The 18,113-nt window shown below is 41.4% G+C and overlaps 1 protein-coding gene across 1 annotated transcript; it reads right to left on the reverse strand.

The window, feature by feature from the left end:
* Window positions 1-750: 750 nt before the first annotated feature.
* Window positions 751-12,821, reverse strand: sytl3 (synaptotagmin-like 3). The gene is made up of 17 exons (XM_042095241.1): window positions 12,748-12,821; window positions 12,558-12,645; window positions 9,510-10,091; window positions 8,992-9,207; window positions 8,495-8,562; window positions 7,675-7,726; window positions 7,498-7,564; window positions 7,314-7,398; window positions 6,979-7,100; window positions 6,644-6,772; window positions 5,716-5,885; window positions 4,740-4,842; window positions 3,168-3,338; window positions 2,801-2,903; window positions 2,236-2,329; window positions 1,616-1,827; window positions 751-996 (listed from the first exon to the last, which is right to left on the reverse strand). The coding sequence occupies exons 3-17, from the start codon at window positions 9,605-9,607 to the stop codon at window positions 905-907; spliced, it is 1,782 nt and encodes a 593-aa protein (XP_041951175.1). The 5' UTR covers window positions 9,608-10,091; window positions 12,558-12,645; window positions 12,748-12,821; the 3' UTR covers window positions 751-904.
* Between the last annotated feature and the right edge of the window lie 5,292 nt (window positions 12,822-18,113).

Raw genomic sequence — 18,113 nt, forward strand, 5'->3', positions numbered from 1 at the left:
GTTCATTACAGGACTCCATTCCAAGTACCAGCAATCCCCTCTAAGTCCAGTTCTAGGAAACTGGAGAAGCTGAATGTACTGTATAGAGTAGATGCATATAGGCATGACGCTGCTCTGCATGTCTAATTCACTCTCCACCATGTACAAATGATCTGAGTGCAGCTCTGAAATTGCCTTTCATGTTCGCTTGGAGAAAAGGGAGTTATAGCTGTCCTCAGAACAGTGGCTAAGGGCTAAGGGTCACCATGTAGCACCATCCACACCATACACAGATGGGAATGTCCTGGTGTTCATAACTTAGTCGCATTCCAACTGGATTTTTATTTTGTTTTTCTTTTTATTTAAATTGAGGTGTTCAACTTTATTGGCAATAAAGAAAATCTCATGATTTCATTCACTGTGTTTTGTGTCACTTTGTGTCAATACTCAATTCTCAAAGGCCTTTGTTTAAAAAAAAAAACAAATCTGGATTTATTTGTATATTTAATTGTTACATATAAAAAAAAGTCCATAAGTTAAGAAATAAATAAAAATACATAACAAAAATGACTAAACAGGCTGACGCATGCAAATGGTGTCTATTATACATGTGCTGATAAATGGAACAGTCATGTCTATTTAATTGTTCATGAGTCACTTGGTTTGTGTATTCCTGGCACAGACAAACATCAAATCAACTTTGTTCAATTAATTTTCATATCCAATTCTGTAGCATCTTTTGCACAGTATATTCATGACTTATATATAATGTGAACGTAAAAATGTTGATTTATAAATAATGTGTGGAATGTGTGTGTGCATTGGAGGGGGGGGGGGGTATCCATTAGATAATACTTTGTGCACAAGAGCAACAGAGAGAAACGTCTCACTCTCATTTCTCTCATTTCTGTGCTACTGTAGGTTGTCATGGTTTCCTGTTGTTTACATTGGCACGCAGGGGTAGGCTGACGTTGTGCCACACATTCGGTGTCTGTTGTAAAGGTTGCCAGGACAACCCTTCAGATGTTGAGGGAGTGAAAGAAAGAAAGAGGGAGAGAAACGACAGGTTAATGACATCATTGTTTCTGGAGAGGACAAAACCAGGTCTGTGAGACCGATCATTTTAGTCTCAGATACTCCCTCACTCTCATTCTCACTCACTCTATGTTTACCTCTTCTCTCTCTCTCGCCCTAACTTTCTCACCACCCATCTCTCTCTCTCTCTCTCCATACTCTCTCTTCCTCCTTTCCACCACTTGGCAGCCATATTGCAACGCTTTTTGGGCACTTATCGGGCATCTATTTCAGCAGAAATACGTGTGCGCAAGGCTTCACGGCACCAACCTTGCTCCAGTGGCACATGATTGGCACAATGTCTTCACAACACCACATGATTGGCTCAATGTATTGTCGACGTTTTGCCACGGAAGGGGTGGGATATGTCTAGACAACGGCCATATTGGCGTTACAAACTAGCCCCATGCATTTCTATGGAGGATTTTTTGAGTGCTGTGTCTCCTCATTAGAAAGTCTCTGCCCTTCCTCTTTCCAAATATGTCTGTCTGTCTGTCCACACTGTCCAATGGCCAGTGCACTATGAGAGCACCGTGATTCAACCAGCTCAAACAGTGCTCACCTTCCCCGGCGTGTAGTGTGGCCGTCCCCAGTAGCCGGTCGGTGACGCTGAAGGGCGCGTGCTCCCAGAGGCCCAGCACCAGCGAGGCGTCGTGCAGCTCGTGGGCCGTGACCCTGCTGAAGAGCAGCTGGTGCGCCCACTCCAGGCTCGAGCTCCGCTTCACCACCGGGGTCCTCTGTACCAGCTCCCGCTGCCCTGGCAGGACCAGACAACTACACACACACACACACACACACACACACATACACACACACATTTAAATTCTTTACTTGGATTAGAAGATAAGCATATATCATGGCATAATCCTGAAGAAAGGAAGGTGTACAACAGCAGCCAATATCCCAGTCCATTATGCACATTAGGGGTAAAGATGGCACCTACGCCTCCATATGTAGAGGCATATGGTGGCGTAGATGCCACCTTTACACACACACACACACACACACACACACATAGACCATACATATTCGCTGTTGTTGAATCTGTTTGGTGATAAGGTGCAATGTAATGGTAGAAGTGTTCACTATACCGAGTGGATATGTGTGCACTTAATACTGTGTGTGACCACACATACACACCCACACATACAAACAAACAAACAATCCAGGGTTGTCACTCACCCCTTGATAAACGAGGACCAGGGTTTTGAACTGGACAGGTTCTGAACACCGATGATGAGAACAGTGAGCTGCCCAACTTCAAAGGGGCCAATGCCTGCAAACAGACACAGGAAATGACATCATTTGTCAGGGCTCAGTTAAAAAGTTAAATTTCACTGCTCTCAAAGGAAAGACTGGTGTGAGGATATCTGATGCAATAGCCAGGTTTTAACACTTGTGTTTAAAACACACCACTGGTCTTTATGTAATTCTTTCAAAAAAAATCTATCTATTTAAACATTTTATATATTTTGATCTTCTGAGAGATTCACCCCAGATGTTCACACTCTTTGATCAGATATCTATTTGGGGTGTGGGTATTTTGACTGCAAAGTAGTGGTGTTCCTAGTGGTTTGATAAAGTAGCAGATGACTTTTGTGCTAGTTTCAGTGGTGTGTGAGTGTGTGTGTGTGTGTGTGTGTGTGTGTGTGTGTGTGTGTGTGTGTGTGTGTGTGTGCGCGCGCGCGCGCGTGTGTGTGTGTGTGTGTGTGTGTGTGTGTGTGTGTGTGTGTGTGTGTTTCCTCACCAGTGCTGTTCATCTTGCAGATCTGGGTGAGAGATGAGAACTTGACTCTTAGAATCAGCTCTCCAATAACTTGTTCCATATCGACCCCTACTGGCCGTTCAGTCTAAAGACATGAAAAACACCAGTTAGTCCAGAAATGGGGTCTGTTTCATTCTCTATCAAAGTTTCAGATCTAGAGAGCCTGAGATTTGCAACAAATTACATTAACTTGTTTACTGAAAGTTTGAGGATTAAGCCCATTATTTGATTTATTTACTACTACAGTTGTTTGACTCCCAAGTCATTTAATTGCCTTGGCACTGTAGTTAATTTAGCTTTTTGAAGCAGCCACTGGATTAACACTATTCAGCTGTGTTAAAGGATGTACCTTGGGACAGAGAGGGTACCACATCAGCCCTTGCGTGCTGGGGTCTTCAAAACTCCACCTGTCCAGGGGAATGAGAACCTCTCCCAGGAGGACCTTCCGTCTGAGGGTCTCCGCGTGCCACACCGAGGCCTGCAGCGTGCGCGTGGCCAGCAGCTCCCGAGCGATGGAACACTGTGGAGCGCAGAAGGAGAGTATAAGTAGTAAGTATATAGACCCTTTCAACAATAAAAACAAAAACAATGCTTGAACGTTCTATTTGGTTCCCAATCTACTTCCTCTGTATTAAGATAACATATGGAATGTTAAAACAGAAGCCTTGTGGGGCCAACTATGATGCTGATAATGGAACTCTCTTGAAAGGGTCTATATGAAGGGTTCAGGTGCAAAAGCCTCTAAATGCCACCTACGTCAAAAATTAGATAAAGATGGTGAGTGGATGCTCTCCACACATAGTATACGTTAGTCAAATAATGTAACTTCAAAACCCACTAAATACCACTCTCTTCCTGGTCTGAAATATCGATTTATAGGCAAAAACCTATAGGAGCCTGATTTTAAATGCTCATTTAAAAGAAAAGTGGTTTAGACGGATTGAGAGGGTTTTGCATCTGAACCCCCCCCCCCCCCCCCTCACGCAGCCTATCAGGACTATTAGTCAATGATCACGTTAATTAATCATGCAGTTCAATCAATCTCATACACCCATATTACAATGAGCTCATATCATTCGAATGAGTTGATGTCCTCGCCATCAACTAGCAAAATAATATGCTTAAACCAACACATGTCATAAGTCTATGTCATAAATGGGATATGAAAGCTAATCTATGGCTTCTCTGTTGAGATTGACTGATTGCAATTCAATCATCTGTGTGAAAAAACACTGTGAAAACTGAACAGCAAAGATGACGTATAATTGTCATAATGGCAAAGAAATTAAAAGAAATTTTATACTTGTTGCAGGATGTTGTTTTTGGCTAGCGGATGCCATATATTGCTGGTGGTTTGTGTTAGCCTAATTAAGATAACATCACGTAACATCAGGAAGGAAGTATGAAGTAACTTGAAAAGCAAGATTAATGTGCTGCAGCTTAGAATGAAAACAAAATAGAAGCATGGATTGAAGTCAAAAGTACCATTTTAGGTTGTCATTAGTCTTAGTAATAAGTGAATGATGATGCCATCTTTGCCCATATACAGAGGGGATTTCAAATTATCACACCTGTTAAACTCTCGCAGGGACGAAGAAGTCTGAAATGCAGACGTTTTGCTCTACACACTTTTGTCCTCTGCCTTCGACTGGGTAGTATGTACATGCTTAGCAAACTTTGAGTTTTGCTACCCCAGAGCTAACTTGCAATGCATCTTGCCATAAGTAATTAGCTTCAATTAACACCCGGATCTCCTTATATGGGCAAGGATGGCAGCTTTGGATCATTTTTGTAGGCAAACTTCAGAGGTCTATTGTGATATACACCCCTCCTTGCCCCCTTGGCTTGTCTTTCTCAGGTACCGGCGGTCCGATCCAGCACAATCACATCATTAAATTGACGAGCCGGTCAGTACTCTCACCTGCAAGGTCTCCTGGAAGACAGGCTCTGTTGTGTTCTTCATGACGGCTGTCTTCATCTTAGTGCTCTGTGATTTGTCGGGCAGCAGGTAGACCTTCACATAGCTAAGAGAGGAGTAAGACACATGCACACATAAGCATAAAGAAGCAAGAGAGCATTCTTATCATCATCATCATCATCATAGTCACTCATATCATCATTGTTTTCATAATGTAAACAGTCATTTTTGAGTTGACACAGCAGAAGCTCAGTCAACAGATCTACCTTGGAAATAACAACTCAAATTTGTTAGTGGACTACTGTGTGACTGTTTTTGAGGATGCTAAAGAAAAATAGCTACTAGTTAGATTTAACAACATTTTAATTTTAATTTTTGTTTTCGAATGGCTCCTAAATATAAAGTTATGGCAAAAGTAGTAAACCTCTAGGCAACTCTCTTCTCTATCTGCTCTTTCTTTAAATACACCATGAAATAATATAAGGTTACACTTTACTTGACAGTAATGACATAAGAGTGACATGACACTGTCATGAACGTGTCATAAACAAGTCATAAATGTTTATGACATAACGCTTCTGTTATTAAGTGACATTCGGTTTTTGTCATAACAAATTAGGATTAGGGTTAGGTTTTGGATTAGGATTAGGGTTAGAGTTAGGGTTAGGGTTAGGATCAGGGTTACGGTTAGGGCTCATGTGTCATGACAGTGTCATGTGTTCATGACAGTGTCATGTCACTCTCATGTCGATACTGTCAAGTAAAGTGTTACCGAATATGATATGATCAATGAATACGATATGATCATGGCCCTACTGACATAACGTCATTCATGACACAGCTTAGTTTAGTTTCCCAGTACTAGTCTATTTAGACATCAAGATGTCACAATCATCACTGAGGAAGTCATAATCAGGTTAGAGCAGCCATTCTCTTCAGTTCCAGAGAAATGTATAAATGAGGTGTTATCTGTACTGACGGGTGGCACTTTTTCTTCTTGGCGTCTCCATGGGTGAGGTTCCGACAGGCTCCCACGACCACCTCCAGGCAGGAGGAGCTAAAGCTGTAGGTCAGAGCCAGCTCCAACTCCCCCGTCACACTGGAGCTCTCGACCAGGCCGCAGTCTGTACCGGTGCTACTGATGCTGCCCTGTCAACAACAACAACAACAACAACAATGATGAAGTCAATACACGTATATGATAACTGCTTCAACCTCAAAAACACAGACACACACATACATACATACATACTACATACACACACACACACACACACACACACACACACACACACACACACAGCCACAAGCCATATTTAGAAGCCTGCAGTGGGCCAAAGTTTCATATTCAACATAAAAAGCTTCCTATAAACAAATTTAGAATTTAGATTTTCACTTGTTCTCCTGTCTTCCTCTGTCGCAGCACAACAACCACAAGCCGTAACATGCACACACACACACACACTCACACACACACACACATTTTAATCTATTAATCAGAAACAGCAGAGCAACACAGATGTATTTTGCAAGCCATGAAACAGGATGATTTACTGATAAAGTGTTTTCCGTTGATGCTGCTCTCTGTTAGTGTGCTGTCCTTGACTTCATCCCTTAGTGTGTGATGTGATACCTTAAAACCACATTGCACCCCACCCAGTGGATGCATAAATAACACTTGAAGATTCATGCAAGCAGTGAGCATTATTACTGATTAGCATCTGAACATATGCAGAGCCAAACATAGTTGGACTTGCACACACACGCATTCTGCACCAACAGAAATACACACACAAACACATGCACAGCAACGCTCACACAAATCACGGACACATGCACACACACACACACACACACACACACACACACACACACACACACACACACACACACACACACACACATACCCTCTTCTCTCCAGAGTAGCCTGAACTCTGTGATGAATCCTCATCAGTACAGAGAGGTGAGGATGACCTTCTCCTCTCCTGCTCCTTACTCCTGTTAAAAAGGTTGGACAGGCTCGCTACTTTGGTTAGCTGCAGGGACAAGAAAACAAACACCACAACAAACAAACAAACAGACAAACATTTTTTTAATGTAATTCAGTGTAATACATTTGCTCCCACTGTGTTTTCAGTGGTTAACAGTGGATTTAGTATCCATGTAGTTTAGTAGTAGCCTTGTAGATGTATATTTATGTATATAGATTTAGTATCACATGGCCTTCTGTGATTAGCCTTACACTGGCAGATTTATTGATGGCAGTATCTGATTGGCTTTTCCGGTCTGTGTTGTGTCTTTGGTCGTATTCCACAGTAAGCAGGGCTGGCTCTGCCCTAACATCTTCTTGAGACTTGGAGATTTCTGCATTGAGGTGTAAGCATGTCATAATTAAGACAAACAATCAACCGACTAACACTAGACACCAATTCACTGATTGATTGAACTGCATCAAAATGTCATGAACTTAATTTCAGTTAAACAGTCACATTTGGTTATTCACTTCAAAGACACATGTGCTAGATAAGGAGAAACCTGTTTCAGAATGCCTCTAATGCCGCTGACGTAGGCACTTACTTTTGATGTGGGTTGTGAACGACATCATCAGATTTTCCATGGATTTCGTGAATGGTTTTGGGCTTCCTTTAGAGTTTGTCCAGTCCTGAAATAGTAACATAATAATAACAGTAATAAATAAGTTTATGTGTTTTAGTCCTTGACTGCATTGCATTGATTGTTTGCATTAGGCGATTCAGTTTACCGGCAATCTGCTGAACGGCGGTGAGGACACGCACGGTGGAGGGGTGGGTGGGACAATTGAAATATTACTGAAACAAAAGCAAAATGTTTCAGCATCAGTTGACTAATGAAAATAATTTAAAAAGAAAATACATATTTTAAAGGAAATATTTGATACTCTTCGTCAGTGTCTGAATACCTTAGCCTTTGGTAGGATCTAAGTAGTATTTCTCCGATGCTCTCACGTTTGTCTGTGAAGGGCCAGTCAGAAATGAAAAGGAATGAGGGCTGCAGTTCAGCAAAAATGTCACACGGTTTGATCAAATATTCCTGTGCTATTCTTCTGGGGTATGTCTCAGCAAAGCAGAGGAAATTATACATTATTCAGGAAAATGTTTTTTCCTCATAAAACAACACCAAGCCACGACTGAGTTTTTAGTCTTACACATATTCACATTCCAAGTGATGAGTGAGAGAGAGATGAGGGCAAAAGTAGGCCTTTATCTACTGAAGACTGCAGTCTCATGTGTGTTATAGTCATCTGTTCCTTTGCATCCCTTCCAGAAAGGTACAGAAATGACTTACTCTCACCTCTAGCTAAATTTCTATGAAGAAAAGCATGCTGTAAATGGAAACCACAAGTCAAATGTGACTCAGCCCAACTTTAGGGAACCAAACATTTCCAGTCTGTTTAGTGTGTGATTGAGTGGTGAGATTGTGGTGTTTCTTCTCAACTGAGTAAGAAACATTGCACTATGCTGGTGTACTGTAACAACTCAGTTGAATAGAAAAGGTCAGCGTAGCATGGACCCTACCGACTACGCCAAACTCTTCAACGCAAAAATCTTCTACTGTCTCTATTGTACAGTGGAATTTTTTTTTTTATGTATATTACTTTTTCTGCTGTAAGTGCATGTTGTGTGTCTGTACTGTATGCTATGAGACCTTGAATTTCCCCTTGGGGATCAATAAAGTATCTATCTATTTATCTATCTATCTAAACTAGCATGCATGCCTACCTGCTTCTCTGGGAAACTTCCTTGCTCGCTCCTCCATGAACCATTCACCAGATTTGATCTTAACTTGCCTGTGGGAGAAAAAAGACGTGGGTTTGCTGAACACTTTCATTCTGTTGGTTCGGTTCTACGGGTCACACTGCAAAGGGCCGTGTGCCGAACCCTGTTGTTGCTAAGAATGAGATTGTGATTAGTCCAACTAAATCAGTCAATCTAATCATAACAGGGAGGCCACACTGGGTCCACAACTGAAGCACTCTGTTCGGGTAGCATAAAAATAGTCTATTAGTCTTTTTTAGAACGTATACTGTATGTCGCTGTCATGTATGGTGTAACCAGTTCCATTTATTATAGTGGAAGCTATTTGTTGCAACGGAAGCTTTACAAGAATCCCGTATTTAGCACCCTAGTTGGTAGTAATCAATAGTAGTATTAGTACCCTAATTGGTAGTAATCAGTGGTCTCTAAGCCAAACTGAAATAAACAGCCCTTGGTCATACCTGTGGGCATGGCAGACAGTACACTTCCACTCGTGGGGGCTCATGCAGACCCGGCACTTGCTGCAGATGCGGTGGCTGCAGCCTCGACACACGGCGCCACAATTCCAGAGCTTTCCGAGGGGTCTCTGACAGCGTGCGCATGTCCGCTCGCTGTACTGCCGGGAGAAACTCTTGGCCCCACGCCGCCGCAACTCCTGAAGCTCCAGCCTCAGTCGCCTGACGAGAAGGGAAACGCAAGTTCAAACACATCTCAGTCAATTTACCAAGAGTACTCAGGTTTGCAAACTAAAAGAGGAACACACATTTCTTTGAGGACATGTAAAGACTAATACGGCAAAAAATCAGAAGATTGATACTGATACTTGATTGATACTTCTATTTACAGTTAACACATTGAGTTATTAGTTAGACCTGGTAGAATAAATATTTTTTACTTTTACAGTATGGTTCTGACACAAAAACAAAGCTTATTGTCTCTCCACAGACATCAGGACAGAGATAATTTCCAGGTGACATACCTTATTCTATCCTCATCCAGACAGCGCAAGACTTTATCTCGCTGGAGAACTTCCAGAACTTTCTCTCTCTCCACAGCTTGGAGTAGACTGAGATCCATGATGCTGGAACACTTAAGGGATTTTCACTTTTTATCCGAATCTAAGTCTCTAGAGCATATCCACAGGTACAGACGCATACACCGCTGAGATGGCCTTTCTTTCTTTTTGTAGTCCTTTCGAAAGGGTCTTTGTATCACAAGCTCTCTTACTAAAACAGAGAGGTCAAAGATAAGATGTCTAACTGATCTCTAGAAAAGATTCTAGACTCGGATCAAAAGATGAGTGTGTGTTTTATCAAAACCGTGTCCTGCGACGTGACTTCCCGGTGATGTTAAGAGCACGTCACAGAAGAGAAAAAAAGGTCCTGAATGTCTTGATCACGGTGTTCCGACCCATCGGACCATGTGGTGCTCTAACCAATGAACCGTGGTTCAGCAGAATCACTGAATAATCCACTTGTCTTGCTGTCTGTTAAGGTAGAGCTGTACTCCTCTCTTCTCCTGATGAGCTGGCAATCCAAAGAGATGTGTTTGCCTAAAGATCCTAAAAAACAAAGAACAAAGACTTTCTGACACATTCTGTCTCCAAATGGTTTTCATCTGTCTGCAGTAAATTGATTTGTATATGGGAGGTAGGGGATAATCGCTAAAAGAAATCCTTTGACAAAAGAAATCCGATGTCTTATTCAATCAAACCGCAGCCTTGACTACAAAGAAACCACAGGCTGTGGGGCATAGTGCATCAGCACACACACACACACACACACACACACACACACACACACACAAACACACACACACACACACACACACACACACACACACACACACAGATTCACATAGTCAAACACACACAGAGTCAAGCCCACATGAACATGCAAACACACCGACACACACACACACACACACACACACACACACACACACACACACACACACACAGTAAATGCCAAGCCCTAAATTATTGATGTCTTTGCTTTTTCTAGTGTTTCTAGTTTTTTCTATCTGTTCCTCTAACACTGGGAGACTGAAAGGTGGGGGCAGTCATATCAGTCGTAATTCAGTTGGTCCTTGTGCTGGGAGATAAAGGACCAGTGGCATTATCCCGCTAAGCCAGGAGCAACAGCAACCCGTAAAAGCCTTTTAGTGCCAAATTCAATCAGTCCAACTATAGAGACTGTGCATCTATTGACCATGGCCTAAGGACACTGATTGGGACATTGTTGTTGTGTGACTGTGTTTTGTCATGTCACAAAGAGGATGAATAGGACAGAGGATGTGGCTGAACAGGGATGATTTGCCTTCCTGTCCCCAAATAATGAGAAGTTACTCGCTCTAATGGGCTCGCACAGCTACCCTGACAGAGTTACATATCAGTGTTCTTCAAGCCCTGTGAGCCATCTGTCACTCAGTCTAAGTTATCTTGCTGAGAAATTGAGTTCAGAAATGGCACCAGGTTGCATACTTTTTAGAACAAACCTAAAACATTTAATGCTTTGGTCAAAGAAAGACATTTGATGTGCATGTGAAAATGCATGCCACTCGGTACATGGTTGACTGAAGATGCCCATGTCTGAGTAAAGACTTCCTCATGTGCCCCAAGAGTCTGAAGTATGCCTGTGTGAAATTTTCATGAGTCTTTTTCGAGCATTGTTTTTCGCAGGCAAACTAGCTCCACAGGACCGCTCTGGAAAGAGGTTGCTACAATAGAGGCACATTGAAGGAAATTAAGCTGCTTTAATAGCTGTGTCATGACTTTTTCATAATGCTGTACCTATTGTGTATTCATATTTTGTCTGAGTCATATTTGCAAAAAAGGTACTACACCATACAGTAACCACATATACCCAAATATACTCGTCTCCCTCACTTTCTCTCTCTCTTTCTCTCTCTCTCTATCTCTCTCTCTTTCACTCTCTCAAACATGCACACAGACACACACATACATGCACACAGACACAGTGTTGCATTTACACAACACTGAACCACTATGTGCAGTGCAGAGAAGATGGTAGATGCACTATATCGATGCACTCTGCACAAAACCCCAAAGTTGCATGCACACGGTCATGCAAAATGTAAAGCCTTTTAATCTTGATAGAAACATAGAAAACATATATCTTAGAATGAACTTCACTACAGCAACTGTATGCATAGATGTATAGACGTGTTCATAGATGTGTTCTGATATGTTTGAGTTTGGAAAGTACTTCTTAAATCAAATATAGGCTAAATGCCAGGGAATGCATTAAATCGAATCAACTGTACCATGATCTGTTGTAAGGATAATGGGACATTATTATCAAAATATCAATGGTGATAACTGGTACTTGGGCAGCAGATTTACTCATCACTATGTCCAAATAGCAACTGTTTACAGTTTATTTTTATGTAGGTAATGTCACAAACTGTGTCTGTACTAGAGAGCTATTATTTTATCGTGTTTATTTATGTAAGTCCATTGGTAGTATTAGGTTATTACTAAAGGTGACATTGTAGCATAGAACTTATCAATGACCCTGTCTACACAGCAGTTAATGACTTGTGACAGTCAGAATGTGAAAGTCCAGATAGTAAGTAGCCTACACAGAATGTGAGTGCTGCTACTGTACATTGAAAATATATGAGTGTAAACTTGACTTTGACAGCCTATTAGACTACTACATTCAACTGATCTGTAACGGGTCTTGACAAAACGGTGCAAAGTAGTTTTCTTCAGATTCTGATAACATGCCAACAGCTGTCAGCTATACAAAGCCAGTAGGCCTATGAGATATGTTTGATAACATGAAAGGGACCAATAACACCATATTGCATCATAAAACAAGCGATAATATGAATCTAAACAGCAAAAGGAGATATTTGCATAAGGCTACAATGCAAACACAAACAAAACAAAGCTGTTGGACTGATGTACGAAGGAACATCAGGTACAGCCGCCGCCACACCAAAGCATTTCTGGGAACCGAAAACCCTTAGAAGTGACTTCCGACATGCGCCAGAGACTTACCTCAGTGTCCGACGTGACGCCTCTCGTCTAGAACTGCTTGTCTGCAGCTGTAACAGCTGAGACGAGTGTGACAGTTTTATAGGGGGCCCTGGGAGAGGAAATGCATGTCACTGTTGGCTTCCTGCGACGCAGATTTACTTAAAATGTCGTGAGGGTCTGCTTGGCCGTTAGTGGTGATGACTCTTTTTACCTGAAGTCACAGTTTCTCAAACTGTTGCGGACAATGTGTGGTCATACAGAGAAACAGTTGGTGGTGGTGACATGAGTCTTTTTACCCGTACCTATGGCACGCACACACACAGAAAGAGAGAGAGAGAGAGAGAAAGAGAGAGAGAGAGAGAGAGAGAGACACGCACACACACAGAAAGAGAGAGAGAGAGAGAGAAAGAGAGAGAGAGAGAGAGAGAGAGAGAGAGAGAGAGAGCAGTGGTCATACTGAGATAAGAATGAGGGATGACATGGTGCACCTTTGGCAGATATTGTCTTACCCATTCCTGAGCACCCACCACTCCACACAGCAAGCATGCACTGCTTACAGTCACTATGATGGGGAACCCCAGGCTAAAATGAGCTTGAATGACTGTGCTTTGCCTCAGAAGGAGGGCAAATGCCTCAGTAGGAGGGTAACCGGACTAATAATCTATGTGAAAACTTCCAGGAAGAACTGATCTTATCTCTCTAAAGGAACTGTAATACTCTTCTCCCTTGATTTCTCTCTCTCTCTCACACACACACACACAAAACACACAAACACTCATATGCACACACACACACACACACACAGACACACAGCAATCACATATGAAAACATACACACACATACTCGTCTCGTACATACAGGGGGACAGGTTATGCTGACACGTTGTGGGGAATACCGCAGACACTTAATTAAAGGTGACCACGTTCTCATGAAGAGTTTCAAGGGGTCAGCATACCACAGACAACTTCCCGTAAGGGCTGTATTAGAATGCTCCCATCCCCCATCCAGCCCCCCAGCCCCCCGCACCCACGCACACAAACTCTCACGACCATTTCAGCTAGTTGCATAGGCAGATAGGCTTTAACCCTGCGGTGTCTGCAGTGGGCTAATGCATGCAAAAGTACACTGCATGCACAGCCTTGTTTCAAGCTGCGGTATTCCTACACGCAGGGCCTACTGAAAATGAATCGACCAATTTGCTGACTCTGAAGAATAGGTTTAAATGGAAGAAGGATATAGGCTATCATAATTTTGCAAACTGTAAGCCTACACAGTACATCCATAGACAGCTTATCTGTTTATATATATGTACTTGCGTTGCTATAAACTTAACTAAATTAATTAACAACCTATTACTAAAGGTGACTTTGACAATTAATCACATGCAATCATGACCCCGTCTATTAGTGTCCATTAACAAAATAGAAACAGGACAAGGGAAGACAGTTGAGTTGTGAACTCACCTGGCACAAATATAGCAAAATTATGCAGTCAAACATAACCCTTTAAAACAAGTGACAATTAGCCTACAACTGAGTTCAAACTAAACAACAATAGCAAAGTGATACATTCACGTTGTAGGCTACAATGTTCACAATAAAATAGCTTACTGCTGGACATAAAAAGGGTCTGCCACACACACACGCACGAACACGCACACGCACACACACACACAAAGCATTCATGTGAACAAAAAGCATAAAGAAGCGACATTCGACTTTGTAGACCAGAGAGGCGTTACCTTAGCGTCCGACCACAACTCTGTTGACCTAATAACTTGGTTATCGCTAGGTAGTGCTCGAGTTTTATAAACGGGGCATGAGAAAGGAAACGTGTGTCTCATGTGGCTTCCTTTCTAGTACTAATTTATCGACCGCGATGGTGAGAAGAGAAGCGCTTGGGAACCGGCACAGCTTCCCCTTTAAGCAGAACAGCAGGTGCCTGCGTGAATTGCAACATTGTACTGTACAACTCATTCTCCAACACCCCATCTTTATAATCGCCTCAGGTCAAACAAAATTACACAGAATGCCAAAACTACCCCGTAGCGAAATACAAAGACCTGTTGCGTAAACCTGACACATGTCCGGTGTGATGAGTCTAAAGAAAATTCCAACCTACAGATTGTGGGCTCTAAATTGATTATTGCACATTCAGAAAGGTGAGGGAAAATGGCTGACTCACACTGGTAGGTTTACTGGATGTGTTTTTTGACTTGACTGGTATACCAGGTATACCATATTGACTTGGCTCTTGGTCTGTTCTGGAGAGTTTTGTGACATGAAAATTGGCACATCAAAATAGTTTTGCTCCATAAAGTCTACTAAATTCTCTATGTAGAAAATACAGAACACATATGAAGTGTTTTTGTTTTTGCTATTAGAGTTAAGTTTTAAGTCAATGCAATAAATATAATTAGGCATATCAATATAGCACCTAGTAAGTTAGTCGTCATACAGTATTGCTGTGACAGAATGGTATTTCACCCTTGCAATTAAGTACAGAATGGCACACTAGGCCTAACACATGTAATGACAACTGCATTTTCATGCACTGTAACGAGTGTATTGCTAGAAAAGGTTGTGTAGCTCAGCCCTCATCTGGTTGTACACTTTTGTATACTTCACCTATCGAGAAGTCTTCCATGATGCATATTAATTAATAATGGATGTTTCCATGATATCATATAGCCTACCCATTAACAATCCAGCTTACAATGCTGGCAATAATTCACTCCTGCCACTAAATACCTTGACACTAAAATATACACATAATATAAAAAGGCTTAATGATAAAGCTCATCAAATTTGAGAGCTGGTGAAACTTACTAACCAAACTTGTCCTGGAATGAACTCCACTGAACATGGTGTTCATGGCATACATTTAACTAATGATTGTCACACACTCAGTCAATACAGTGCATGAAAATGCACATACTGTTCTTCCTAAGATTCTTCTGCTTCTTCTTCCGCTGACCACCTTTGGTTTTTGATATACTGTACAGTTTAAACCGTTTAACGTAGAAAATTCATTCAAGTTATAACGTAACGTAACGTAGGTGTAACTTAGGTCTTCTAAAGGACATAGCTGCTATTTCTCATATTTGTAACTTTTATACTTTTTAAACTATGAATTAAAAACTATTAAACATTGCCCCATTGACATGGGCGATTTTGACATCACAATATGGCCATTAAGCAATTAGAATCTTACAGTATGCCAGGTGGCCAGGCCACCTGCAGCAACTACCAGTCTCAGGCTTTAAGCATACAATCTGGCTCTCTTAAAGGGGTGGTTCAGGATTTTGGACATAGGACCTCGTTTCCAAGTAAGCAAGTGTGATATTTATCAGTGGAGACCGTTTTCAACACGTTTCATCCAGTCCTTCTAATTGCAGAGTTCGCAGGTGCTAGGCTAGCGCAAGTCAACGGTATGTGCTAGCCTGCCACTAAAAACAGTCTTACCTACTCCAAAGGACACTCGAGGCAAATTCCAGACAATCGATGTAAATGTCTGTGTTGATAAAATAGTGTAAGAAATACAACTACCCTCGCATCTCGTTGCAATAGTTATACTTTGTTCCCTGAAGTTGGTAGTAGTCATTTTGCATCTCAGCGGCGGACTGATATTACCAAGGCTACTACTAGGTATCCCCATTGGAGTGCGCTTTACTGTTTACTTTTTGGCGCAGTACTACTAACTGGAGCAAGTATAATTCCGCCGCTGCTAAGACACTAGTCCCTCAAAATGTAATGCGATCGTTGAAATGCAAGGATAGAATAATGTTAGAAATAAAACTATCAATACAGACATTTACATCGATAGTCTGGCGTTATAATTTATTTGCCTTGGGTGTACTTTGGAGTGGGTAAGACTGTTTTTAGTGGCAGGCTAGCACATACCGTTGACTTGCGCTAGCCTAGCACCTGCGAACTCTGCAATTAGAAGGACTGGATGAAACGTGTTGAAAACGGTCTCCACTGATAAATATCACACTTGCTTACTTGGAAATGAGGTCCTATGTCCAAAATCCTGAACCACCCCTTTAAGACTACATATCCTGTTCAACTGTTTCCTCTGCCCAAAACTGTTTCAAAATAAAAGTCCTCACTACAATAATTCACTGTTAAACAATTTTACCATATAAACGACTCAACTGTTCAGCCATTCCAACTGTCCCACGAATTGTAGCTAGTTAGCATTGTTAACATTGTTGGCATAGTTAGCATAACTGCTAGAAAACATTAGCTAAGTAGTATGGTTAGCATAGTTAACTTTGCTAACATAGTTAGCATTGTTAGCATAATTACTAGTGTAACCCTCGTTAGTTTCACCCACTTGATGTGAGTGGTCCCTCTCTTTGGCTGCACTAGTATTGGTGGTGGGGTGTTATCGGACACTCTCTAAGTCCCTCCCCTTGTAGAGAAACGATACTTAATTTTCCTCCCTTCCATTTTCCGACACTCACACCATCCACCAGATACAGAGATTTCACATAAGATGTATGGCAAATAGCTCATTATCGCTTACATACAACACAGAACAGATAGAATAGACTAAGAGTTGTAATTGACACCTTGAAGATTTCCGAGAAGAACTGTTTTGATTTATTTTGAATTTATCCTGGTGAGTTGGAAGTGTTCAGCTATAACTTACTGTTGAAACGTGGACACTTAGCTAAATTGTTCACGACAGACACATGTGAAATGAAAAGAATTGCATTGTAAACCAGTCAGGATAGGTTGACTATTATTACAAGTGTGATGTGTAACTGTCATGAAATTTGCAAATCTCATGACTACGGTGTTCATTTTAGGACATCCTTAGACTCAGGTGTCAGACTCAGAAAAACATTGGTCATCTTCAGACAAAACTGCCTCAGCATCAGAAAAACCAGACTCAGGTGTCAGACTCAGAAAAACATCTGTCATCTTCAGACAAAATTGCTTCAGCGTAAGAAAAACCTCTGTCATCCTCAGATAAAACCGCTTCAAACCAAACTGCCTCAGAAAAACATCTCTAAGGAATCAGGTCTCAGAAAAAATGCTGTCAGAAAAAGTGGAGTCAGATCTAAAATAAAACGCTGTCAGAAAAAGTGGAGTCAGGTCTCAGAAAATCAGGTCTCAGAAAAAACGCTGTCAGAAAAAGTGAAGTCAGGTCTCAGAAAATCAGGTCTCAAAAAAAACGCTGTCAGAAAAAGTGAAGTCAGGTCTCAGAAAATCAGGTCTCAAAAAAAACGCTGTCAGAAAAAACAGAGTCAGACGAAAAAGTCTCAAATGAAAAGTTATTGTGGGGAAAAAAGAAGACGACGGATACAGAACGGTGAGTATAGATACTCTTTTGATCCCGTGAAGGAAATTTGGTCTTCCAATCCGCGAATTAGTGAAGCACACAGTGAACACACAGTGAGGTGAAGCACACAATGAGAAATGAGAACAATGAGAAAAGATAACTAGGCTATCATTAAAAAGTTGCATTGCTTGCATGATAAAATGTAATCAGGTAATCCCCAACAATGTAACTGTAATCTGATTACACAATTTTTTATTGTAATCTGGGTTGATTATAGTTACTTG

This window comes from Alosa sapidissima, chromosome 6, assembly GCF_018492685.1.
Source record: "Alosa sapidissima isolate fAloSap1 chromosome 6, fAloSap1.pri, whole genome shotgun sequence".
Lineage (NCBI taxonomy): Eukaryota > Metazoa > Chordata > Actinopteri > Clupeiformes > Clupeidae > Alosa > Alosa sapidissima.

Coding starts and splice junctions, on each gene's coding strand:
- sytl3 (XM_042095241.1), bottom strand. CDS start 9,607: ATGGATCTCAGTCTACTCCAAGCTGTGGAGAGAGAGAAAGTTCTGGAA. Junction 6,773..6,978: donor CCATCAATAAATCTGCCAGT/GTAAGGCTAATC, acceptor TTGTCCCTGCAG/CTAACCAAAGTAGCGAGCCT. Junction 997..1,615: donor CACACTACACGCCGGGGAAG/GTGAGCACTGTT, acceptor CAACATCTGAAG/GGTTGTCCTGGCAACCTTTA.